Source organism: Epinephelus lanceolatus, chromosome 16 (genome assembly GCF_041903045.1).
Source record: "Epinephelus lanceolatus isolate andai-2023 chromosome 16, ASM4190304v1, whole genome shotgun sequence".
In the NCBI taxonomy this organism is placed as follows: Eukaryota; Metazoa; Chordata; class Actinopteri; order Perciformes; family Serranidae; genus Epinephelus; species Epinephelus lanceolatus.
In genome coordinates this window covers 16709205-16736500 of record NC_135749.1, presented here as the reverse complement: position 1 = coordinate 16736500, position 27296 = coordinate 16709205, and the positions used below count along the sequence as shown (strand labels likewise).

The 27296-nt window shown below is 43.6% G+C and overlaps 3 protein-coding genes across 4 annotated transcripts; 2 read left to right on the top strand and 1 right to left on the bottom strand.

Moving 5' to 3' along the window:
* The first annotated feature begins 1143 nt into the window (after positions 1 to 1143).
* Positions 1144 to 8788, top strand: LOC117263256 (putative methyltransferase-like protein 24). Of its 2 annotated transcripts, XM_033636485.2 has the most exons (6): positions 1144 to 1624; positions 3583 to 3681; positions 6066 to 6202; positions 6397 to 6664; positions 7400 to 7728; positions 7842 to 8788. In XM_033636485.2, exons 1-5 carry the CDS (start codon positions 1301 to 1303, stop codon positions 7703 to 7705), a joined length of 1134 nt encoding a protein of 377 aa, XP_033492376.1. In that variant the 5' UTR covers positions 1144 to 1300; the 3' UTR covers positions 7706 to 7728; positions 7842 to 8788. The 2 variants fall into 2 exon arrangements, with proteins under 2 accessions (XP_033492376.1, XP_033492375.1); XM_033636484.2 differs by having other exon boundaries at positions 1145 to 1624; positions 7400 to 8788.
* Positions 8789 to 10545: 1757 nt separating this feature from the next.
* Positions 10546 to 20044, top strand: wasf2 (WASP family member 2). The gene is made up of 9 exons (XM_033637590.2): positions 10546 to 10680; positions 12500 to 12662; positions 12851 to 12985; positions 13160 to 13313; positions 14287 to 14404; positions 14535 to 14656; positions 16050 to 16208; positions 17222 to 17715; positions 18642 to 20044. Exons 2-9 carry the CDS (start codon positions 12530 to 12532, stop codon positions 18797 to 18799), a joined length of 1473 nt encoding a protein of 490 aa, XP_033493481.1. The 5' UTR covers positions 10546 to 10680; positions 12500 to 12529; the 3' UTR covers positions 18800 to 20044.
* Positions 20045 to 20458: 414 nt separating this feature from the next.
* gpr3 (G protein-coupled receptor 3) lies at positions 20459 to 23563 on the bottom strand. Its single transcript, XM_033637592.2, has 2 exons — positions 23430 to 23563; positions 20459 to 22090 (listed from the first exon to the last, which is right to left on the bottom strand). The coding sequence occupies exon 2, from the start codon at positions 22060 to 22062 to the stop codon at positions 21070 to 21072; it is 993 nt and encodes a 330-aa protein (XP_033493483.1). The 5' UTR covers positions 22063 to 22090; positions 23430 to 23563; the 3' UTR covers positions 20459 to 21069.
* Between the last annotated feature and the right edge of the window lie 3733 nt (positions 23564 to 27296).

Here is a 27296-nt window from a genome sequence, read left to right as displayed (position 1 = left end):
AAACTACACCCACTCAGAAGGAAGCGTGCATCTACTGCTAGCTCACCTAGCACCACTGACGTAGCTCATGTTACAGCTTAGCCGATGAGGACCCCATTGATTTTTACATCTCGTGCAGTCACAAGCATGAGCCTCCTCTCCATAAGTACATCAAGACCTCAGAAACTGCGCGGGGATTTGAAGCCAATTTTGCATTTGCTGCAAAACATTGAATTACAACATCCAGGTCTGTCACGTGATGTCATGGGCCCTAAAAGGTTTTTTTTCCTCCATAGATTTACAATTGTGAAAGAGATGTCTGTAAATCTGTTACAACCCGCGCACAATGACTTGGTTCACTATCAGGAGTCAATCCACTCTGTCCAATAACATTTCGGAAGTCTTTCACAGCTGCACAATAAAATCATTGTTATCCCCATTTGAGTTAGAGCACTTAACCACAAGTTGGCTGTTTGGCCGGCAGAAGTCTCTATGGCGCCTGCTCTATGGGCCCCAGGATGCAGAAGATCTGGTTCATTTAATGCTGCGGAAATAGAACTTTTTCAGCTTCATGCGCCACTGAGCAACTTTCATAGGAATGAACTGAGCCCTGCCTCCAGCACTGTGTCCAGTTCTCTTTATACATCCATGAGCAGATGCACACTTCCTTCTGCTTGGTGATTTGGTTGGTGGGTGTATTTCAGTAGAAAGAAAACTTATGAAACTGCTCACAACAAAATCTGTGGACTATCTTGGGTAACTGAGACGTTGCTGTTGAGTTACTTAAATGTATTTTTTAGGTTCTTTGAGCACCACAAGCTGAGTGCCATCTAGTTCCATTATACTGGAGAGAAGGCAGACATCTCTACAGCTGATATCTCCAACATGGCATCTCACACCAAAAAATGTAGACTGATTAATAGTGCTACAGGTAAGAGGAAGAATATGTATTTTTGATTTTGGAGTGAACTGTCCCTTTAAGTTAAGCATCTTTCGTTTCTTATGAGTGGTTTTTGGCCTTTTTTCCCAGAACATGAGTGAGTTTGAACAAACAGTACCATTTAGGTTAATTTTAAACTGTAAGAGTTAGTTATGAGCTAAATAAGGCGGCAGTCACTGTGTCACTAAGGCCACCATTGACCGAGGAATGCACTTCGTCATCACAAGTTTCCCCTGGGGGTAAGAAGAAGGAGAAGGAGGTCTGGGAGGAAAGAGGAGGAGGGGTGTTCTCAACAGGGACTTTCCTCACTTGCCCTCCTGAAGAAGCTGAATCACAGGGCACTGTGCCGGAGATGTTCCCCGGTGTCGCCACGGTGGAGGTATGCGGACCTGTGCGCTGTGGTGGGGCCGCGGTGGGCTCCCCCTCCGCTCGGTGATACTACTCCTTCTAGTCCCTCCGTTTCTCCTCGCGCTCCAGCTCCTCGTTGTCGGGCCACGGTTACCTCGAGTTGCAAGGGCAGGGGTGGAAGAGCAGGAGGTGGCTTATTCCGTGATCAGCATCGAACCGGAGAGGAACTCACGCCAACGGGGATCCCCGTCCTGGCGTCCGGGTCTGGAGGAGGAGGAGGAGGTAGAGGTGGAAGATGGAGACAGAGGGGAGGGGGCACGAGCGTATGAGGATGAGAACGAGATGCTCTCGCGCCAGGTAAGTAGAATAAAACCAGTAGTGAAGTTTAATTGAAATGTTTCTGAACATTGGTGTAGATATTAAATATTTAACACATGTGCATCAGTACCTTCTAATAAACACATGAAAGTAATAGATGACTTATATTTTGACAAAATTTAAAACATTTACACCATGAATTGATGTGGAAAAGCCACACATTGGTGCATAAAAACTCACCAGAATGCAGGAAGTTGAGTGTTCAATACTCAAAATGTTTTTGACCGACAAACCCAAACCTGCAGTTTCACAGGTGCCCCCCTTCAATGTTGAAAGGAAACCTGCTAGTTTCTGAATATTTGCATTATTGTCAAAGAATGGATGATTATTGATATTTATTGAATTATTGGCAGCACAATGGCACAGTGGTTAGCATTGTCGCCTCACAGCAAGAGGGTTCCTGGTTTAAACTCAGGGTAAGGGGCTCGAACCTGGGGTAGGAGAGCCCTTCTGTGCGGAGTTTCAGCATGGGTTTTCTCAGGGTGCTCCAGCTTCCTCCCACAGTCCAAAGACATGCAGGTTAACTGGTTAAATTGTCTGTAGGTGTGAATGGTTGTCTGTCTCTGTGTCAGCCCTGCGATAGTCTGTCCAGGGTGTACCCCGCCTCTGGCCCGATGACAGCTGGGATAGGCTCCAGCCCCCAGGATAAGAAGTTACAGAAAATGAATGAAAATAGACAAATTTTCATTTTCACTCATGGTACTAAGGTGCAATAATTTGATCCTACTCAGTGTTGGGAAGTATCTAGTCACAGGTAACATCTAATTAAATTACAAAATAAATGTGATTGTGGTCAGTTACAGTGACTTTGAGAAAAAGAAAAAGAATTAAATTACAGTTGCTATTGAAAATGTTGGTGATTACAAAGGGGTTTATATGTAGAATAAAATGTTGTTGCTTTGCATCTTTTCTCCATGCAGGAACGTCTTCTTTTGGTATAAACTATTTCCAGACATTTTTCAGCTTTATTACGCAGTTTAAAACATTTGTTAGAAAAGTAATCAAATGTAATAAGTTACATTAATTTGGTGAAGTAATTAAAACAGCTACATTACTTATAACATCTTTAAAAGGGTAACTAGTAATCTGTAGCCTATTAAATTTTAAAAGTAACCTTCCCAACACTGCTCATACCTCATTAAATTTTATGCCATATTGCGTACCTTAACACTAATTAAACATAATTTAAATATTAAATTTGAAAGAAGGAGACAGATAATGTCATCAGTATACTGTACATGCTCAGCTTAGGGATACAGATAAAACAGACTGCCCTGCTGCCGTGGTTTCCTCATCCAGTTTATTCATTATGCTGGGTCAGTTTGTGCGTGGCGCCGTGGAACAGGTGAGGACAGAGGGTGAGCACAGCACTGACCCCAGATCAGAGAGAGGTGACAGCTGTTCTCCCTCTCTCTCTGTTTGCCCTTCAGCTGCACAGAGCTCCAACCTTCATCTGTGTACGTGTGGGTGCATCTGTCATCTCTTTACCTCAAACTCCTTCCAATCACTCCTCACCCCCTCTCTCTTTCATTCTCCTTTTCTCTCACTGTCTCTTTTTATGCCCAAGGCTAAACTCTCTGACTCATTCTAGTGAATCATCAACCCCCCCACTCCCCACCGAGGTTGCCATGGTGACCACAGGGTTCAGTCTGAGTTGGGTGGGGGGGCTTTGTGTGAGTGTGTGTGTGTGTTTGCATGTTACAGTGCCTCGGGCAAATATGTTACCAGCCGGACTGAGGTCAGAGGCTGTGACCTGCCTCCTCACCACTCATACCTGGGGCACGGTGGGGGTCTGGGGCCTGCTGTAGCAGACACACTCACACACATTACTGTCATTCCTATTCATTATTTAGAACCCTTCCAGATTACCATGAATCTGTTGGTATTCCTCGCACTGCAGTATCAATATATTGATATGTTTGTGTGCGTGTTCCCAGATGGGACCCAGAACACTGGAGGTGCAGCCGTGGGCGATAGACGAGCCGTCCTTCACAGCAGAACTCAAGCGTATCATCACGTATATAACCAGGCTACAGGTGGGCTGCACAAAACATCACTTTAATACACAGTACGGCTGTCAGTGTGTGAAATGTCTGAACGCACTTTAAAGCTACAGTTGGTAACTTTTATAAAGAGTTGCTGAAACTGTCACTATGTATTTACACAGCACTAAATACGAGATAATCTGTGAAACATATCATATTCCTCTGCCTCCTCTATCGGCTTGTAAGGCTTTTAAAATGGCCCTAACTCAGCTGTCAGTCTTGTCGGTCAGTGCTCATGAGCTGTGGTCAAACCAGGCAGCGCTGATTAAATATGAATCAAAGTTCTGTTACTGCATTGCCTATTTCTCCCCTCAAATGTTTTCAGAGACATATTTTAGTGTACTGTTTAGCTGTAAAATGAGAAAGTCAGTCCGGCTGGTGGGCGGCAACACGGTGGCCAGGTCACAAACTTTCTCATTTTGATGCAGTAACAGAATCTTGATTCATATTTGATCAGTGCTGCCTGGTTTGACTGTTTGACCGCAGTTGAGTTGTTGTGTGTATGTCACTCCTCAGCTCTGATTGGTTGCTGCTGGCCGGATTCCAGCGAATGCCGTTAGAAGCAGTTGGAAGAGAAGGAGGGACATGCTCTTTTTCAGACTGTCTAATGTGTTTCTGTCAGAATGTAGTGACAGTTTCAGCAATTTCAACTTTTCTATTGACCCCTCACCCCACTCCATCCTGTATCCATACTACTAGTAAGACACATGTATCCAAAATTTAACAATAAATACAAATAGTGATCACAGCAATCCCTGATTTTATCTGCCATGACTCTCCATGCTGAGATAGCTCCACCACCAACACCATGCACCCTCACCACTGATAAATCCATATTAATTATATCAATACATGTGTTGATCCGTTGAGCTTTTGTAACTGTATGCGGAGGTTTCCAACGTAGAGCCAGCATTTATTTGGCAGCAAAGGAGAAAATATCTATTCAAACATGTAAAATTTAATGAGGAGGTTTTATTTAAGAGTAGCATGGTGGGAGAACATGGCACAACTACATCCAGTACATCAGATAGAGTAGCTCGCACATCCCAACATTCCCAATACAGCCTATCTGAGCATGAGGTACAGTTTGAAGATTATAACCCTTCCTCTGAGTGAGACAAGTCTTGTGAATATAATTGAAATAAATCTGCTTGTGATGCAGGTTTTTAGAAGCAATAACAATTGAAGACCACATCTTCTTGCAGTCAAGAGGATCCTCTCCAATGTGACGCTTCAGCTCTGTAGTCCATAGACACAAAGTTATTTTCATAAAAGTTACCAACTGCAGCTTTAAAGGCTCCTATTATCATTAACATGATCTAACTGGGTGAAACATTTACTATTCTTTGTAGACTTCAAGATAACAATACAGACAGACAGTGAGAAATGACAGGATGAGCAGTTATGAACTCTGAGGAAATAAAATGTAAAGCTATGAAGGCATTAGGTACACAGTGGTCTCCTTTTGGCATGTGACCCTTTAAATAAGTTGTGTCTGCCAATGACCTCTCATCACAGGTTGTGACTGTGAGCTGTGAGCAATTTAACAAAAATTTCCCTTTCAGATTGATTCATTTGAATAATTTTCACATGCTGGGAAAGGAAATAACTCTCCAGTATTTCATGAAAAAGGATACAAAAACAAGCCACAGAGAGAGAAAGAACTCTCTTTGTGATCGTCTCATGACTCCTCAGATTTATCTTGTGGCCCCTCAGGCGGCCCTCAGGTTGGAAACCACTTGTCAAATATTCTGGGCCCTCCCTGACGCTCTCAAGCTACACCCCTGCTCACGAGGGACCAGATACGGTAGCCAGGAGTTAGATCGTGCCAAACCTTGAGAGTAATCAATAAAAAAACTTCACTTTACAACTACCTCACTTCTTCAACTGCAGACTTCCAGTGTGGGGGTTAACGTAGCAGTAATATGATCAGTCAGGCACTGTCAGTATCCTGGCAGCAGCATTCTGCACAATCTGAAGCCAGTGAGGAGAACTTTCAGTTCCAGACTGGAAACTCCCATACAAGAGTTAAGACTTATGTAACACCAAGTTCTGGGGGACTGGGAGGGAAAATGATTAAACTGAGTATATTGTGTTGATTTTATTCTGTAATTATTCAATACCTGCAGGTTAAATGATTATCATCAGCTGAATCTCACATTCAAGACTCGTTCTTTATCAGAAAATAATTTGCTTTACTTAAAGGGATTTGGAGACACCCCTTGCTGTCTGAAATGTTCTCACAAATTTCACAAGAAACAACTTCTTCTTTAACTTCCTCTCTTTTTAGCTGTATGTTAATTCTGTGTAAAACTGTTCTCAGACCTTTATCCAGTTCATCTCACGTGACCCTCTCCTCTCCTGTCCATCTTCAGCTGAACTGCTCCAGGGTTTTGTGTCCAGGTCAGGCTCAGGCATCACAGCCCCCCGCAGATTCACCTCGCTGGCTGCTGTGTGCCGAGGACTGGCTCCTTCCAGCTGCAGAGAGACCGTGTGTTGCGTACTCCTTTAGGTGTGCCCGCATGTCTGTACACTATGTCCATGTGTCTGTGCATGTGCTGTGGTGCTTATGCATTCATGTCGCTGGCAGAGTTGGAATAAACAATGCAATGCATATTTAATCATGAATGCAATAATCATCAAACCACCTCTGTGCTCCCTCGCCTCTCCGTCTAGCTTTGTGTCTTTGTCTTTGTCTCTCTCTAGCATGGATGGGGGAGATGCAGACTTTCTAACGACTGTGTCAGCGCTGGGATGTGAAGTCCACACTTTTGATCCCAGCAACTCTAATGCATCTGGTGGTCACCTTGGCAACAGTTTGGCCAGTAACCATGGCGACGGAGGCGTGGTCAGCCAGCACAAGATGTGGCTGGACTGGCGAGCTCCAAGGAAGCGCAGGCAGAAGACAAGAGGCAACCAGGGGAGTGTTTCTCAAACACTGGCAGACATCATGGCTGCTCTGGGACATCACACAGTAAGACACACACACACACACATATGGACAAGCAGACACACACTCACACATATGGACAAGCAGACACACACACACATTTGGAGAAACAGTGCCGAACAAACATACCTTAGAGTCTTTTCACCCCAACATACCCAGAAAGCTCTCTTACTTGGACGTTCCCATAGCAACAGGGCTCTGCGCCATCCCTGGCTGCCATGGCAACAGTTTAAGTGAGTGAATCACACAGTGGCCCAGTTACATCCTGCAGCCACAAGAGGGAACTACAGACCTATAGTTTGAGGATGTGTGGGTTGACAATGTAAGTATTGGTTAAAGATATCCATTTATAGACATTCAGTAATGACTTTAGTTTGATTAACTTGCCTTTGCTGATTAAGTTTATGATTACAAAGCAACATGCATTATATGGAAAGTAGTGAGGCTGCACAACACGAAAAAATCATTAGTACTTATTACATTTTGAGAGCAATTTGTGAACCACATACATGAGAATTATTGCCAGGGCTGGGTATCAATACTTAATGTCTTTAATTTATCGACCAAAATAACCCAGGAGCAGGTAGTATTAAAACTTCTTTAGTCAAATGATACCTGCATTCGATCCTTTTTGCCCAGATCTAGAAAAATATTAGTGTTTGTGTGGTTTTTACTGGTATCATAATGTTTTAAATGATACCCAGCTCTATTGTGAAGTCCTACAGAACCACATTCAGTCTCTTGTCTCTTCCCCTTTAGGTTCACTTCCTGTATGCTGACCTGCACAGCGCCGAGTGGCGAGTTTTCCAGAACTGGATTGAGTTGGGAACTCTGCAGAACGTCCATCATCTGATCACCACAGTGCACCTGCAGTGGGCAGGATTTGAGGTGGGCGGAACCAATGAAGAAGTCCTCCGCTATTGGTTCAGCGTCCTACAGGGTCTCCAAGCGTCTGGGCTCAAGCTGATCCACAGCTCTGCAGGAGAGGGTCGCAGTGTTCTCAAACAGACAGTAGCAAACGGCCACAGCTCCTACACACTCAGCTGGACCAACACGAGACGATGACACTCGCACATGAATGAGCTCAGGTGCACACACATGACCAGACACTGTGGATGGCATCAGAAAAGAAGGAGAACCTTAAAATAGTTGGTTGTGTTGGACTTTTCTTACAGTAAACTTTTTTTCCCTGCCATTTCAGGCAAACAGTTCTTTGGATGACATCTCCCTCTAGTGGAGATGAAAGGAACTTCAGCTGCACCCTCAGTGGAAATACTGTCTGTCTGCAGCTTATACTGGATAATTTGTCAAGATATGGAGCAGAGAGTGGGCAGCAGATATATGTAAATTGCAGCAACTTATAGAATATGCCTAAAAGCTGTCTGGCAGCTACCAACACATTTTCATTTATTTTCCTTTTTTTTAGTTGAACCACAGTGCCTTTATCTGTATGATACCATTACATACAGTGCAACCCCTTTTGCAATAATTGGACCCAGCTGAATAGACTCAACACATCATGTTGGTTCAGCAGATTATTTCATGTATTAGTGCACATCTCTGTAGGCCTTACAATACTTTATTTGCAATAATTCTTTACACTGAAGAAACACTTTAATTATATTGAGACTATTAGTGTGAATAATATGAAATTTAAGCATTTTTGCACTCTGCCGTTTCCAAAGAAGAAAACAATGAAGCCGTGTTATAGAAGTGAATAAATACCACAGTAAAATACCAAATAAAACCAGTTACATTCCTCAGTTTTTGGTTGTATATATAACACATTTATATTGGTGGCATCTGGCAGAAACAAAGTCCTACACTGTCTTTGATATGTCAATAATTTAAAAATGGTGTGAGATCAATGTTGAATGAAAGAAGAGCTAATTATTGTCCCTTTTCCACTCACATGCAAACTAAGCCAAATCATGCTTTGATGTAGTGATGGACATTTACAGTTGCATGAATTTATTTAGAAGTTTCTGCATTAACTCAGGTTTATTCTGTCTTATAGGAGAAGAAAACTCACAGGCGGGGGTGTATATTAGATGCCATCTTAATATAATTGTGGTATGTGTGATTCCTAGGATGATCTTGAATCACGCATATGTGTATTTCCAATAAATTTTCAGTGTTTTAATTAAATTACAGAGTGTGCATTTTCCTTTCAATGTATATGAACTTTATCCATGAAGCATTATTGTGTTATTCTAGCACAAATAAGTCTAGAATGAAGACACTTTATCCATGGGTAGATTATGAGACAGTGGGCCCCTGGGCTCAGACATGCAGAAGGCCCCACCACCTCTGCTTCCTAGGAGCAAGATACAAAGACATGGATGACTGAGGGCGCATTTACACCAGGATAGTCCGGGGGACTTGGTTCGACTGGGCGGGGAATGCTGAAAAATTTCACACCTTCATTTGGTTCGGTTCACTTTCACACTGCACTTTTTGAAGCGGACCAAACCGCCTGGACAATGTCACGCGGTCACAACAGCTGCTTGTTTGGGTTGGAAGAAAAAAAGCATGAGGAAGAAGAAAACCTGGCTCACCGATTGCCCAGGACCGAGAACGGAAATCCATCCCCTTCAGATCTTAATATATTGCTGTCACAGTTTTTTTTTACCTTGATGCAATACTGATCTGCCGCCTGATTAAATCCGTGTGTCGCAATCCTCTCGCTAAACAATTTAAAAACTGCTTCTCCCCGTTCATGCTGTTGGCTTTCTTTTTTTTTTTCTACCCAAAATGCACTGCGCTCTACGTCACTTCCTCTCTTTGGTTCACTGCCTCTCTTTAGTTCACTTCCTCTCTTTAGTTCACTTCCTCTCTTTGGGTCACTTCCTCTCTTTGGTTCGCTGGATAGTCCGTTTGCATTTCCCACTGTGAGTGAACCACACCAGGGTTCACTTGCAAGTGAACCAAGACCCCCAGTTTTCAAGCGGACCAGAGTTTGCTTGTTTGGTCTGCACCAGAGCTCGAATGAGTGTTCACAAACGAAACGAACTTTCCGTGGAGGTGGACCAGGGTTCGTTTAAAGCGGACCAAATAGCGCCAGTGTGAATGCGTCCTGAGATAGTTGTTTTGCCTTTTTGTTGGTTTTGTGCCTTTCTTTGTAGTCAGTACACTTCTCTGTGTGTTTTTAATGTCTATTTGTTGTTGCTTTGCATCTCATTGTGGTGATTTTGTGTCAGTGATTGTTCTGTCCCTTTCCGTAGCCTCTTTGCATCTCGTTGTAGTTGTTTGTCTCCTTGTGGTCTTTTTGTGTCTCTTTGTTGTCATTTTGATTCTCTCCCTGGTTGGTACGTGTCTCTTCAGGTGAAATTTTGCATGTGAAGGCCAGGGGCCCCTGACACTTTGGGCCCAGTCGGCCTGTTTGGTAATCCATCCATGACTTTACCACAAGACAAGCCTATTATCCTGAATAATTATCTTATTGCAACATTCAAACAAACCAGTTGTCTCAATACTACCATTTACCACACGTTCCTATACTTGGATAAATGATTTACCTTTACCGTAAGCTGACACCTCTTCTCCCATAAACCCTGTGTACTTCCAGTTTGCATGGTCTGAGCTGAGGTGTAGGATGCACTTAACACAAACCAAACAAAGCGCAGAGGACAGTTATTTATCCTCATAAGTGCTTTTCCCTCCACAGTGAGCTCATTGCGCATCGAGGCCAATGCCAGTCATTCCTCGGACGCGTTCCAACTCGCTTGAGCGCACGTAGGAATGTGCTCCTGCCTCCACCCCACGTTACGCAAATTACGGACAGATGTTTGCCACTAGTCAGGGTGTAGTTGCGCTCTTTACGTTGAAATTTCCACATCCTGTTCTGAGCGAAAACAGGCGACAGGCGCATCAGCCAATCAGCTTCGAGGAACTAACTCGCCCGACCAATGAGAAGTTCGCAATCCCGGGACTTCAGTGATCTGTCCGTGCACTGTACCGCTCAACATTTCTTGTGGAAATCTTGAGACAGGACAACAAACAGACTGTATTGAGAGAGTCTACAGTTGCCAGTTTTGACGGTAAGTAAAATTATGTTTAGTCGGTGTTGTTTTCATAAGGTAAAGGGTGTAAACATACTTTTGTTTGGTTGTTCTTTCGAGATAGGAGGCGACTACAAGTTACTTCCTGCTCTGACAAGGCCGAGATCCCAAGTAATATTTTAGCCCATTTTAGCTAATGTTGTGGGCGTTAAAGTGTAACATTTCCAGCTAATTTATTCCCTTGTAGTGGCCTATCGAGGAAAACCTTTACAGTGTGTCCAAGATATTAAACTTATCAGTAAAACATGTATAATTTCAGCGTGTCATTTTGACAGGGAGCGACTGACTGTAACTGCCGAGCATACCATTAACCACACAGTGCGTTGGGGCTGTCTATTATCTGGAGTCCATTCAGCTGTAACTAGTTCCACTTTTCATTTAGACATAAAAACCTGACAGAGTTTCTGTATGCTAGGATTTAAAGTACGCATTACAATGTGCCTTTCAGCCGAAGAACAAGAGCAGACGCTTGAATCCACCTTGCAATGCTGACTGTATCATGACCTCACCATTCTGTGAAGCACCAACGTTAACACGAAACACTTGTAATTAGGCAGCCAGCATGGGGAATAGGAAGCTCTGCAGGGTGTACTTACAGTAAGCTAAATTCTGCCTGTCTGCACTGTCTTGGTAGCAGGGAGAGCCTGCAGTCACTGCATATCTCTGAGCACCTCTGGGAGTTGTCACTCTCTGAGCAGACACCATATGGCACTGTAGAGTGACTGCTTTGTGTGGGGAGCTCACCTGTCACACACTGACTGATTTGTCCAATATAATTCCAAATATTTTCACTGCTGTAAGCATACTGGTGCAGAAATCATTACTCCATCATTCCCCCTCCTCTATTTTCATGTTGAATTTTCCGGTTTCTCATAATCTGGGTGGGTGCTGGGTGTTTTCTGTGTGACAAGGATTTGGTTTTGCTTCTGCTTTAGTTCTGTCTGGCTCAGGGTTTATTTATAAATGCGTGGCTGGGTCACATGAGCATGTGACTTATTTAGGGCTGGATGCAACAATTAGTTTCATTATAAAGTTATTTGTGAATGACCTCTTGATTGATTGTTCAGTCAATACATTATCATAAACCAGTAAAAAACATCCTTTATAATTTCCTAGAATCCAAAATGACATCTTTAAATGTCTTGTTTTGTCTAACCAACAGTCCAAAACTCAAAGAGATTAAATTCAAAGTTACATAAAAGAAAAAAAGCAGCAAATCCTCACATTTGAGAAGCTGAAATCAGTCATTGTTTGTCCTTTTTTGAGTCAAATTACTTAAATCTATCATCTGAATGGTTGTTGATTAAATAATTGCCAGTACACCAGTTGAACTCTTAAATATTTCAGCACTAGACTTAATAGTATCACAGCTGTAATTAATACATGGTAATATATAGTGGTGCTCCTAACGACACATTTTCTGACGTTTGAATGGAAGTTTAAACTTTGATTAGTCGACTTGTCTTAAAGTAAGAAAACATTAAGAAAACAGTCACAAGTGAGGACAATTTCATCCAAGGTTATACACTGTGTGCAAAAATATTGTGTTTAAGAGTCATATGTAATCATTAACCACATTTTCCAATAACCAGCTCATATTTTAAAGGCAGCTGGAATGTGAGGCACGTACATACGCATAATAATTTTTATAATAAGTGGCACCAACTAGTTTTTCTGGTGCCGACTGACGATGGTATCAACGTTTAACCCCCAGTAACACATGATATCTTAGTGCTGCCTTTCAGTCCCTCTGTGTTTGTATTTCTCTGCCCTAAATGAACTTCCTCTTCCCCATCAGGGTCGGGCCCCCTACCCACAGCACCCCACCATGCCTCTGGTTACGAGGAATATAGAGCCACGGCATGTGTGTCGCCAGACCATCCCTGCCAATATCCGCAGCGAGCTGGAATGTGTCACCAATATCAGCCTGGCCAACATCATCCGCCAGCTCGGCAGCCTCAGTGAGTGTCTGCTGTGTGTGGTTAAGTGTCATTATGTCTGTCAATAAAATAAGATGTAATTGTGTAATAACGCGTGGCAGATGTGACTGACCTGTTTGCACCTGTTAATTCAAAGTATGATTTAATTGTAGCTGTGAATACGCATTTATTGTGCCTCTGTGAGACAAATATTTTAATGGTGTGTGTAGGCAAATATGCAGAGGATGTGTTCGGGGAGCTGTTTGTGCAGGCTGGAGCATTTGCGACCAGAGTAAATACACTGGGAGAAAGAGTGGACCGTCTGCAGGTTAAAGTCACCCAGCTGGACCCCAAAGAAGAGGAGGGTGAGTACTCCCACCTGTTTCTGTTACTATCACTACCAACGTTAGTATCAGTGTAGTTCATTAGTCTAAATAACAGGTAGATACAGGTAGATAATTAAATTTCCTGTTCACCTTTTTTACACTGACTCACACGACTAACATTCTCTTTCTTTCATCTGTCTGTTTCTGTCTCAGTCTCTCTGCAGGCCATCACTACCCGTAAGGCCTTCCGCAGCAGTGTGACCCAGGACCAGCAGCTGTTCACCAGGCCGTCTCTACCAGTGCCTGTGCAGGATACCTACATAACCTGTAATCCGCCTCCACCCCTCAACTACCTCAGCCAATACCGGTAGGGCTCAGCAGCCACACAGAAACACATCCATATTCATTCCGTGGATGTAGTGCATGTAGTAATCAGAACACGTGCATGCACATGTGCACACATGGAAACACACATGCATGCTATGTTTCTGTCATGATTATACATTATTCAAACCCACCTCTTTGATGCGTTTGCTTTCAAATCCTCATCATGGAGTGGGTCTCATATAGTGGCTGGGCTGTCATGTTATCTGTTTGTCTTAATGAAGTTCAGTTCCCGGGAAGGGCTGAAAAAAAATGTTAGTATATTTATCCTGTTGTTCAGGAGACATTTACGAGTGCTTGAGATGTGTCGTTTTAATGCAGTGCTCTTTACTTTTGTTTATTAGTTTGTCAGTATGTGGAAGAGAAAATGATTTTGACCTGCTTACATCCAGGCAGTTTTTGTTTTGTTGCCAGTTTTTGTAACCAACAAGCTATCATCATGACAAATCACACCAACTCAGACATGCTTCATGAGAAGAAGAAATATTCTCTGGGGAAAATAATAACCATATGTGTCACAACCCAGCTGACACATATCCTTGAGATCTCGAATATTAATGACACACGAGGCATGACATGTCACCGGTGGTATGTTTAATTAGAACAGAGGGTGAAGTCTGTATAATCAGTAACCGCAGCAGTGAGTGTAAGCTTGTCCAATTACGGCACAAAGACTGTGAGTGTTTGAATGTGTAATGGGTATTTATTTGACACATCTTTTCAGAATATGGAATATTTGTTCTGCACACTAGGTGGTATGTGATAAAAAGAAAACGGCCTGTTTCTTTTTATTGAGCGAAAAGGGGAAGTGTTGCAGCTTGTTAATATATTGACATGTAAGGCAGATAAAGATCTGTCAGCAGACATTTTGTTTTATGTATGTCTGTGGCCACAAGATAACAAAGTGTAACTGAGACCAAAATGCATTTCTAATGACGGTAAATGGTTGTCTGCAGGGACGATGGGAAGGAGGCGCTGAAGTTTTACACTGATCCCTCCTACTTCTTCGACCTGTGGAAGGAGAAGATGCTGCAGGACACCAAGGACATCATGAAGGAGAAACGCAAGCACAGAGTGAGACTCATAAACATGCTCATACACATAGTGGCACAACATACATTGAGTTTTAAAAGCAAGCAGACATCATTGGCCGCATCAAATGAAATCCTTGTTGACTCTTTTTCACTCTTTCCTTTCTGAGTAGAAGGAGAAGAAAGACCATCTGAACCAACGGACGCTCAATCCAAGAAAGATCAAGACCAGGAAGGAGGAATGGGAACGCCGTAAAATGGGGGAGGAGTTTGTGGTGCCAAAGAATGATCTGATGTAAGTTGAGTGATTTGGTGAAGTGAGGTGGAAATCTCGACTGAGAACCTGTTCTGGTTCGCATCAGTTCCTTTTATTGATGCGGCATGTTTTTCTGACAGTTGTGTGTTGCAAGAAAAATAATGTCAAACTCATGCGTCTGTGTTGCTGGAAAGTTGCAACAAGAAGGAGTCATGGCAAAGAGGAAGAAACAATCCAAAACGTGGCTTCATTTCACAAAGAAAGATGACAAGAGTGTTGCTTGTAATCTCTGTAAAACGATAAACGATGCACTAGTGCCACTGCTTCCATCCAAACAGCATGTCCGTTATTGAGGGTAAATATCCTGTTATTATAATGTTAGGGCCATACAGGCAGGCGTAAAAGAACCTAAACAAATACTCCTAATATTCTCCCATTTCATCCATATTAGATAATGACAGATTGCTGCTGCACTGTGTTCAAACTCAGAGATAAAACAGTTGTGTTGACGCTGACACCCTGTGTAGGCCTGCTTTTTCTCCACACAGAAAATTTATCTTGAAACTAATAGGAAATTGTAAAGAATAGGGCCGTTGAGCAGAATCAATAATGGCATTGGTATCAATAAAATCATGTCAACTCCTATTCCTGCTCTGCAGTTTGGTGGGGTATGTATTCATGTGCAGTTGTGGTCATCCAAAGCCCCAAGAGGCTTGTGAATGCATCACAGCAACAAGTAAAAAACAATGACTCAATGAATCCATTATTTCTCTCTCTAGTTAACACAGTAAAAGTATCTCTCACAGTTAGTTCCACTCTCCTCTGTCTTATCAACCAATCTGTACACAGTGATGTGGGTGGTATGTCCTGTCCGAAACTGTTCCTAAGGGGTTGGGTGTAGAGCTGGCTGTCAGTGGCAAATGGCAGTAAACAAATATGTAAGCCACAGACGCCCCTAGTGTAGTGTTTTTCTACGGGTGCTATTTATTCTTGAATATATTGTTTAAGTAAATGAACAGAAAAGAAAAAGAATATGGAAATGGAAAAAACAATAACATAAAAGGCACATGAAAAACAATCTCCTTCAAGAGCGATTTACCGTGTAATTAGCCGGGCTTGTTTGTAACTCAATCACAAGGAGGAAAGAAAAGAAGATTTTATTTCAAGTTCTTAAACTGAAGGACAAGCCAGTCTCTTACTGTTGTGTAAGTGACTGTACTCTGTGCTGTTTCAATAGCTGTGAACCAGTCACCACAGGTTTCAGTCTCACTATTTGTGTCTGCTGCTGTGAATGCATTTGTGCTACTCATAAACAAATAACCCACAACTGCTAATTAAGGCTGTAGATGCTGTCAGAATGACCAGGTTTCAGAAGGCAGAGACGACACATTTTATTTTGGGCTTATCGTGATGTCTTCAAATTTATTTTAAGGAATTCTTCTGAGGGTCTGAATGGCAGCATTGGATCTGGAGATGGCTTCAATTCCGAAGGCCTCGAGCAGAGTACCAACTCCTACGCTTATGATCCTGGCTCGCCTCTCTCTCCTCCTGGCACTGATGACTTCCTGCCTCCTCCACCTCCAGACATGGCGTAAGTAGCATCTTCCATATAAGCCCACACGCGCTGCCGCCCCTGCCAACATGTGCTGGATATACAGCCACACGTGAACGGTACAGCTGCAACCCTTAACACATTTTCTTAGAATTATAGACTCCTGCAGTGGCTAAGTAGATTATAATCGCACTGTTCACTTTCACTCAGTGATTGTTTAAGGAGCACGAGCTTCTCACATAGCAGCTGCAAACAAAATGGTTGATTGGAGGTAAATGGTCCTGTTTGTTGTTTAAAGTTCCCTTCAGACATGTTTTAAAGAATGTAAAAACACTCTGGTATGATTAAATATTTTGTTTAACATGGTTTTCCCACATAAAAAGTAAAAAAAAAAAATAACAAAAAGGGACTGGAAGTACATCTACTCTTTCTCTCGTTGAGAAATTCTGGATCTGGCTTCTCACCCTGGCTAGCATTATTGTCTGAGGAAACATAGGAGAGCTTCAGCTACATGTTTTTCAGTCTCAGAGAGTCTGTTGTAAACTACGATTGGCGACTAGCAGAGGTAACAGAATGTAGGTGTCATTTGGTGTCGTCAGCGTTTTCTATTTCTACTGTGACTGGTAGTGGCTGACACAGCATTAGTGGTTGTGAAACTTACAATAATATCTGCTGTGATGCTACAGTATTTTCACGTTGTCACATTGTTGTTATGTCATCATATAGTGGAAGTCTAGTCAGAGCTTGCAGAAAGATATATTGTGTCTGGCTGAGATGATTATATTATCTGTAGCAAGTCAGCTCTGCCCCAGAGGCATCAGGTTTTGTGCTGGTGTTGTGTGGAAGTCTGTTCTCCTGTCGATATGTGTTTCCTGTATTCGACAGCAACTGGCTTTCATATTAGTGACCTGCCTAGTGTAGCTTGCCCAGCGTATGTTTGCATCTAAGATTTTAGGAAAGTAGAGGAATGTGAAAACACCTCATTTTCGTGGACTTGAACATAAGAACACATTTTTTATCTCATATTCTGACTTCTACTCTGTCACTTCCAGGTATGATGGCCAGTACGGAGCACCAGCCCAGAAGCGCGTCAGCATGCTGAGTCCAAACCACCCACCTCCTGCTCCCCCCATGGCCTCTTCCCCTCCCAGCTCTCGCCCCAGCCTCTCCCCTCCCCCTGCACCTCCTCCCCCTCCTCCATCCTCTGGCTTCGGGGTCCCCCCACCTCCCCCTGGCTTCGACAGCCCACCTCCCCCTCCTCCGCTCTCCTCCTCTCCCACCTCCTACCCCTCCCCACCTGCTCCGCCTCCTCCACCTGCTATGTCCGGTGTTTCTCCACCTCCTCCGCCACCTATGCCTGCAGGTGGTGGTGGTCCACCACCCCCTCCTCCTCCTCCACCTCCCCCTGGACCACCTCCCCCATCCTTTGAGCACTCTGCTCCCCCTCCTCCCTCTGGTGGTGGGGCACCACCCAGTTCTGCTCCCAAACCTCAGCCAGAGCCTGCTGGTGATGCTCGCAGTGATCTGCTTCAGGCCATCCGACAAGGTAAGACACAAGGGAATGAAATGGATATAAAGTGGATTTTTTGAGGCAGATTATGGTTTTGAAAAACTCTAATGAGCATAGAAAACAAAAATAAATTTTTATAAAGTACCCAGCAGTATATATAATAGCCAAAATCAGCTCTAAATCAGCTGGCTACAACATAAATTGCTGCACACACACATTAAAACATCACTAACTCCTATCCAACAGTGTAATGTTAAATATAAAACTGACGGGCCCATTCTGGATTATGAGTACCTGTTTATTTTGATGCCTTAAAGTTACCCCTGTAGTGAACAGTAATATTTACATTCAGTGTTCACAAAGAACTTGTTCAAAAGCTTTGGACAGAATCGTTCTTACACAAATGCTGTTTAAATAACCAGCTGATAGTAATCAAGTAGTCCACGTACAGTGTTTGTATTGGGTCTCTTAAAACATTACAATATATGAACAATCATTTTTAAACTACAGTAATTCTAGTTTTTCTTTTTAAACTTCACTCCCACTGTGATACTTCGCCTTGGGGTAACACGTCTGCTACAGATGGCTACCTGGAGTTGGTGCTGTGTGCACATCAAAGTCATGACAAGAAAAATAAAGTTATTTTCTCTTAATGTAAAATGTAGTCTCCTTGAAGCTTACAATACGTCTCCAAAAACGAACCAGAGAGATGCAGCAGCAAAACTTGGTGATCCTGAGGCTAACTTGTCTACTCAAATAAATGGGAAACAGTCATGGCTGCAAGTGATGGAGACAGAAAACAAATGCACACAGGGGAAGCAACTCTGGTTAAAACTACCCGATCCACCACATACTTTGTCTTGAATTGCAGTTTTTATTGCAAGAAAAATTTCCCTCTAATTGTCATATTTATTGTCAGGTGCACACACTCACTGTAACTGTCCTCACTACCTCCCTTTTAGGTTTCAACCTGCGTAAGGTGGAGGCACAGCGGGAGCAGGAGAAGAGGGATCACTTTGGCAATGACGTGGCAGCCATCCTGTCCCGTCGTATCGCCGTGGAGTGCAGTGACAGCGAGGACGACTCCTCAGAGTTTGACGATGACGAGTGGTCCGACTGATCTTCATCCCCTTTCTCCCTCACTACCACCTTGGTATCTTCCCTCAGCCCTAAACAACATCCGTATATTTCCATTCAGATTACGTTCTTAAGTACCAGAGAGACAGAGGTCCGTATTCTGACCTATTTCAAATCACATTCCTTGAACCATTTATTTTTATTTATCCAAAATTATTCCGATCAGAGGTGCAAAAGTCCAAAGCTTGATTAAAATAGTGTGTGCCTGGTTGTGTGTCCTCATTTGACATTGCTTTCATTGGATGACACAGTACGGCAACCGATGTTAGTGTTGTGTGACGTGATGCACATCTCACTGCTGAGTCTGTGCGTAAGCACATCACCTCTGTCTGTATCTTCGTGTCTCATAGAATCAGGTGCTCTCTGCTGTTGGCCAAATGTCTGCTCTTATCTGCTTTAGTATATCACGGCACAGGATAACAGAGAGGGAGCACACACACGAGCGTGCAGCCTCTCACATGCACAGTATTTGTATGTGCTCAGTGGGAAGACACGAGGTGTTGATGTCAAAACATTTTTTGCTCACTCAGATTATATGATATAGATGTAAGGTTTATATTACGTATTGAATCATATCCAATTATGATAATTAAGGCAATCCTTTTATATTCCTTTATCACTTATCCTTTCTCCACTTTTGTATTCAGTCTTCCTTCTTTTTGTGGTTGTCATGGGAACAATTCACGTGTGTATGAGACATGGTTGTAGTTTATAACAAATCCATGAGTTAATGATTCAGTGTGACAGGGGAAGTATTGGCTCATGGCAGACACCTGGGGTGTTTGAGATCAGCATACTGAACATATGCAGATATTTCGCACAAATATGATTCACTGTGTGTTTCTGTTATGTATTTCCTCCTGCTGTTTCTTTTTTTACTTTTCTGGGGATCAGTAGGCTCTGATGCTTTAATGACTTTGCTCTGTGTAGAATCAGGCAGCTGTTTGCCTGCTGCCTGATAAGTGCCTTTTTTATACTGCATTTCAGTGTCAGTGCAGGTTTGTTTTGGTATCCACACTGGTCACTGATCAGCGTCTTCCTAAAATATTATCAGCTGCCACGGACGAGTCAAATGTAGAACTGACTGATGTTTAGTGTGGACCACGTATTTCTCAAGTGCCTTCTTGTTTTAAGTCTGCCTGTGTTACAGCACAATCACACAGCATGCAAAGCTTCTCCTGCCTTAAATTTCCAAATGATTATTTCAATAAAGATAGAGTGTATTACAGTGATTGTTTAGGTTTCTTTCCTGTGAGAACAAACAGTGTGTATGCTGTGATGTGCAAGCTCCCAAAAATGTCAAGACTCCAAATGCTTTATCCATGACTCATCCTCTTCATATCAGTGGAGGACACCTTCTCACAGTGCCCAGTGCTGACTGTGTGGAGTGAGAAAATGAGTAGGAGAGAGGAACCTCTTGCATAATCACTTTGTCCTCACACCTTTCTCCTTTGTAGGATTTCAAAGGATGTAGTGATGATAATAAAGTCAAAGATTGCTTTAGCCACCAAATAATTTAGGGTACCGGAATAGAGGCAGCAGTCTGTGCCTAGCTGTGTTAAAGAGTGAGAGATAGAGAGAGAGAGACAAACACACTAAAACCCTCAGCAGCAGTGAAGAGAAGAGTGCTGACGTCGCTCGGTAGAAAAAAAAGCATATTTATTATTCATCGGTATAAAATATTCATTCATTTCAAAAAGGCTGTGCAACATGAACATATGGTCAGTACCTTTCAAAGTGCCTTTAACAGCATGTGCAAAATAGACTCTCAAAGATCTAGAACATTGTGTTTTCTAGACATTCAAGTAAATAAAATTGGGCTTTGGATCACATCATTACACTGTGATAGGCGTACATTTAATAACACATCCCCTCCTCCCATCTTAAAGTGCCAGTGGTGATTAAATTCACTGTCTATGATTTGGGATGTAAACAGCGTCCGTGTGATTGCTTCAGTCCGGTGATCCAGTGGAGCTACAATTTACTGAGGATGAGGCACAAAGTACACACAAGACAGTACGTTTAATCTGTACTCCCAACATGGCCGATTGCCAGTACAGTCCAGAATGTTCTGATATAGCAGAGGGACTTCTTCTCTTGGAGAATTGCTTTGTGTGTGTGGGAGTGTGTGAGAGACTTCATGTTCTTGATCTGGATGATAGTCAGTACAGCTATGTGTGTATCTTGGCACACAAACAGTGATATGTCTGGCATAGATTGCGTGGTGTTTTGAGTCTGGCGAGGTTTGGCAGTCTACACATCGACGGGGTAGTGTATGTGTGTGTTGTGTGTGTATCTGTGCGGGCAGCAGGCCTGGAGCAGCACCTTGCGAATGTCTTTGTTTCTCAGACTGTAGAGGATTGGGTTCAGCAGCGAGCTGCCCGCCGCCGGCACCAGCGTGGCATAGGTGTACAGAGGAGGGCTGGACGCGTCTCCCAGCAGCCCCCAGAGAGAGAAAGGCATCCAGCAGCCCACAAACACACTAAGGACCAGGATCAACCGAGAGAAGCCCCTCCCACTGCTGTGTTTGCTTGCATATGATTGGTTGGCAGGGAGGAAGTGCCTCTGGGTGGCGATGGCGTGGGCATGCCGCCTTGCCACACGGCAGATCCCAGCGTACAATTGCAGAGTTACCATGACAACTACCAGGAAGCCGCCACACAGCAGCGACAGGTATGTCCGGGTCAGAGGTCGTGCTACAGAACATGAGTTGGGTTCACCCAGACAGTGCCATCCCATTGCAGGTCCCGCCCCGATGACACATGCACCCAACCACACCAGCAGCAGGAGGATAGTGGCTCGGTGCCGTGATTGACTTGAACCATAGGTGAGGGCGTGGCTTAAAGACAGGTATCTGTCCAAAGCAACACCCATCAGGCTACAGAGCGAGGCAGTCAGTGATGTCACCAGCAGTCCTGACGTCAGCAGTTCTGACCAATCACTGGGCTCCACGCAGAACAGGAAGAGGAAGTGCAAGATCAGAGCAACACCTGCCAGGAGATCAGCCAATCCAAGGCTAGCCAGCAGCAGGAAAACAGGGGCACGAAGAGACGGGGTGGCCAAGATGGTGGTGACGACTATTGCATTTTCAGTGGCGATGAGGGTTCCTGAAACACACAGGGCCACGCCCCACACTGTGAGGGGCGGGACTTCATACGTGGATGAGCTGTCCAGAGGGTCCAGAGGGAAGAATGGTTCTGAACCTGAGGACTCATTCCAGCCCAGGTCAGAGGCATTCAGGATCATGGCCTTTCAGCAGTCACACAAACACAACCTAAGAGGGAGAAAAGAGGAAGAGATGTTGACATTAGCTCTAATGGGTCATTAGCGTATCCATCTGTCCAGTAAACAGCCTCGCATTGACCAGAAGCTCTGGTTTCAGACTGTGGAGCTGCTGGAGGCCGGATGTGGCATCTAATGAGGAGTTTAAGATGTTATTCTCCAAAGCACTTGAGCTATATAACAGTAGATTATCACTATGAGTGCATTAAGTGGTATTTACTTTTTTTTTTTTTTACTTTTATTATATACATGGATAAAAAATAGGAAGATAGAGCATAGAGTATTCAGTGAGAGGACTAATTTATGTCACATATAATTGTGTTTACATCTTAAATAATTAATAGCCTGACCCCATTTTATACCTAAATTTAAGAAAAGGCCTTTACAAAGCAAATAAGAAATGCAAAATATAGATTACCAGCACTATTATAGGCTGGAAAATAATTTTTAAATGACCCATTTTGAAATTGCACTTCTCAGATTTATTTTTTTTTTTTTTTTGGTCAACTCATAAATATGTCTACGTTTTGCTTTTTAAATGATCCCAAATACATCTCATTCAGTAATCTGCCGGCCCCTGAAATGCAGGTGACGTCACCATCTGTAGCCTTGCGGGAACTCACGCAAATCAATAAGCAGCCTCTTTAATCCACCTTGATGGATAGTTAGTGACGTGAATGCATCATTAAGCTGTCACTGATTGAACTACTACCTGCTAACTGTCATTAATTTAAAGCACAAATCTGAATCAGGACATTTACTGTCTTCCACTCTTGGATTTAAATGGTGTTTGGATGCTCCCTCTGAAAGCTGTCTGCACACAGGAGCATCCAAACATCAGAAATATCATTTATGGCTTGGGTTGTTAAAATTGCACTTGTACACTCAGTGCCAGATAAAATAAGTGAGCTACAATCCCTCTTGTTAATGTCCAAACATGGTGTTAAACTAGAGGGACATCACATTGGGTTCTATATATATCATGCAGTATTTTATAAATGAGACTTATGCTGGTGATAAGCCACTGTAGGAATTCATCTTTATCTGTCTGTTCTTCAGCACATATCAAACTGTCCTGCACGCCTACTGAAAATAAACACCACATTGTAACTCTAATACAATAATGCTATTTTAAGACGATTTATTTTTTGTTCACACAGGAGCACGAGGAGTCTTTCATCTCAGTGAGAAGGTATATCCCACCTCCTGGTGCGGAGGACCCTGTTGTATAACAGTTGCATGTTCATTGCGCCACAGAGGATGTCCCCCGACACACGCACGCACACATGAACACGCACATACAGATGGATATCATGGATGATTCCTCTTACCTTATTAAGGTGATCCCGTGATTTCCTTTGCAGGAGTCAAACAGATGTGCTCTCCTCTTGTAAGATCCAGATGATGGAGACGGGATGAAGCTGTCCGCGGTGATGCTCGGCACCAGTCTAAATACGGAGGACAGTCCCAGCGCGTGTGCGTGACACCGCTCCGTGCTCCTGGCTTTATCAAAGTCGCTCCAAACTCTCACTTGGCGTCTTTTGCATCTCTTTTTCTCCCTGGTCTCTCCGGAGCGCTTACGGGAGGCAGAATGGATGCTCTTGCGCGCGGACTCACCCACAAGAGAGCCTGTCTGACGTCAGTGACTGGGAGGCTCGGCCAATGAGGTGCCCGGGATTGAGGATGCGGGGAGAGTAGGGGAGGGGATGCAAAGGGAGTAATTTCATTCAGAAAAATGCGGCATCTCCGTGGCCCCTCCCACTGCGGTTCACGCTTGCTCTCATTTCTTGTAAATAATGACCACCAATAACCCCCCCCCCCCCCCCCCCCCCTCTCTACCCTCCTTTCCAGCACACACAGATTTTCTCAATAAGACCCAAGGGCCTGATTGAATGAGAGGATATTGTGTTGTGTCGGGCAGGGCCCAGAGGTGTCGGGCTGCAGGTACACAGCTCAGGACTGGCGCTGTCCGCGGTGCTGAAGCGCACCGGGATGAGTCACGGGGAGATGTCCTGCAGAGCAACAATCATCTGTGTGAAACTGACACTTGAAGTGAAAAGAACCTTCCCATTGCCAAAAATTATTATTATAGTGATAATATTGGTGGGTGTATTGTAGGCTAAGTGTGTACACAGGGACGGGGAGACACAGCCGAAACATAACTATTAACCCAATTTAATTGCCTCAAAATTGATCAGACAATAAAAAAAAAATGCATTTATTTTCTTGTCGTCTAACATATTGATTGCCCCCCTTCCCCCCGCCTCTTCCAGTATGTTACAGCACCGGGGTATTCAGGCTTCCCCGGTTTGATAGTGAGCGTGGGTGCTGCAGGATGGGCTGCACGGCTGTCTACGTGGTCGCGCATATCAATCCGTAAACTGGGGGGGATTCTCGCTCTGCTCGAGCCATATTAGGACACGCTTCCTGCCAATAACCTCCTACGTCACTTAGAGGAGCTGAAGAGCAAACCTTGTCACCTTCAAAACTGTCTCCAGAGTTCTGCAAAATCACAGCAGTGTTTCCCACCCCACATTAATGATGCCACTGCTAAATATCAAATCACTGGCAGGGACATTATATGTGATTGCCATCGTCTAAAACACTGCAGGCTATATTGCATTAATGTATTTTGTTCAGTTACATAACACGTGTATTTGGAGGCTACTACTAATACTACCAGGTCCTCTCGCCCCCTCTCTTGGCTGTAAAACGCAGCATTATCCACCGGTGTGTCGCTGGTGTATCGATTGTTTGCCAGCAGTGGGAGCATGGAGGATGAGATCGTGTCCGACAGCACTGCGGAATATCCCTTTGTGATTTTTTTTTCTTACTTAACACGCCAACACACAAACCAGCCACCCCGTGGAGATGAACAAATGTACCCAGACAATGTGTGAGAGAGCATATGAGATGTGGGAGTGTAGGAGCCACGTCGGTGTGAGTGGAGGAGGAGGTGGCGATGGTGGTATTCATTGCATAAGGCTGAAAAGAGTGTCGTGATTCTGGGCTCAATGCATCTGATTTTGAGTGCTTGTGTCCCGGCCGGGACTATGACTCAGTGCATCTGCATCACAAAGCAACTTTGCAGGTCAAAGCGCTTGTACCTTTGCTGCTGGTGCATTTGCATTTGCGTGTACATGTACAGAGGTGTAGATGGAGTTTATTCTAAGTAGGGCACTCTGAGCCCCCCTTTACTTTTGTCATATTTACACATTACTGTTCCACAAAGTGATCAGTCACACATCAATCCATATTAATAATTGCCTTCAGACCCTCTGTCTAATTTTGCATTCAATAGCCCAACACCCATCAACTGGTAACTAAATGGTTATTTTTTTTCAGCAAAACAAAAACACAAAATGATTTGATTAAAAGAGGCCTCTCCACTCCACTGACTCAGTGAGCTTTAGCACTGCATCTCAAAGTGCCACTTATTTAGAGAGGTGTAGATTTTAATGTTTTGTGATGGAGCCCGCTAGCTGCATTCATATGCAAAAGCACAGTACCCACTGCACATCCCCCAGTCTCCACTTGTTAGCTAATGTTAGCCTTGGCTGCTGTGCACTACTGGGGTTGCTCATTCAGTGATTACCGCTTGTAACGCCGTCCCAGTGGAGGTAAGAGATTTTGCATTTCCTAGAATAGCGAAGGAATGGCCTGCCTTACTCTACCCTAACCAATCTCACTCCTCCTGTCTAAACCTAACCAATCTAACCAATGAAGGCAATGAGTACTAGCTGATCTAAGGGAGCATAGAGTGGGTCATTCCTTCAATAACACAGGAAATGCAAATTAGCTGGTGGTACAGTGTTGCTGCAGAAATATGGTGGTCCCCCCTTTGGTTACCCCCAGGTAGCTGTCTGTGAGCGAATGGCTTTATTTTGAGTTGCAGGAAAGCTGCTCGGCCTTGCAGCAAAGTTTTCCCAGTGGCCACTTGTGGTATTGCAGCAAAAAAATCCCATGTGGCCCAAAAAGCATTTTCCCCACAGACCACCATTGTAAAAGACACATTTGTAAAACTGTTGACAGAATCCCTCGACCTGCAAACAAGATTTGCTATGACTCTTTTTTTATGCATGGTGGAAAAGCGATTTAAAATTCTATGACACTACTGCACATATTCAGTGGGCTGCATACTGTGAAAGTAAACCCGGAAGTTAGAAAACTTTTTCGGCGTATGTGCCAGGTCCACTCATCTAATCATGACATGAATAGGCGCCACCTTGTGTCTGGTATCTAGGTAGCCTGTCATTAAAATCTAAGGCAAAACCCCTTTAGCCTTGTTAACTATGTTTGCACTGCTAGCCGTGCTAATCCTGCTAATGGTGCTAACAGAGCTAAAAGGAGCATTGCTAAAGGGGGATTGTGGCTGGAAATTCAGCTGCTCCTGTACAGGGGTGACCCTTGGACCAGAGAGTGGGCACAATGTTTCCACAGCAACACCGTTGGGTCAGGATGGGGCTACAAACAGTAATCGCCAAAAAAACGATGCTGCTAGCTAGCTCACACCAGACCAGGGATGTGTGCAGTGCAGTAACTGAAGAGTAGCAAATCAACCTATAATGGATTAATGGTTATTTGTAGATGTCCGTAGCCCTAATGCTATAGCTTATTTTCTGAATATGTAAAGATGTGTCTCAAACTAATGTGTGGTCAGATTAATAATGACCTTTACGTGGCCAAAACAGAAATCACATAGCCTTCATACATGACATAATTAACAGCAGAAACAAAAGCTTGGCTCTACAGAAAGTAAAAGGTGTTGCACTAATTACTGAGTGTCTGGCTTCAGAACCTTGTCTGAGCTGTTGTCATGTGTCTGTCAATTACTGACTGTGTGACAAGTGAATCGACGGCACTTCATCACAGTCAGTGACACATTTAGTGTATGATAGACTAATGACGCACTGGCTGTCTACTGTAGTCGCACATGCCAACGTCAGTGTGAGTTTTACGTTCACACCACAGTATAAATATAGCAGTCCTAATTGGATTGCATCACCTAATATTAACTGCATCAGACACATTACTGAGCGGCGCTGACGGGACTGAAAAGCTGTCATAACCTGACTTTTTCAAGCACATGCCTGTTTAACAAAAATACCTCTTTGAGTGGTTCTAGTTAATTTCCAAGGACAATGGTTGCTGCATTTAATTGGCTTGTGAGTGCTTAAAATGAAGCTGCCTGGCAACCC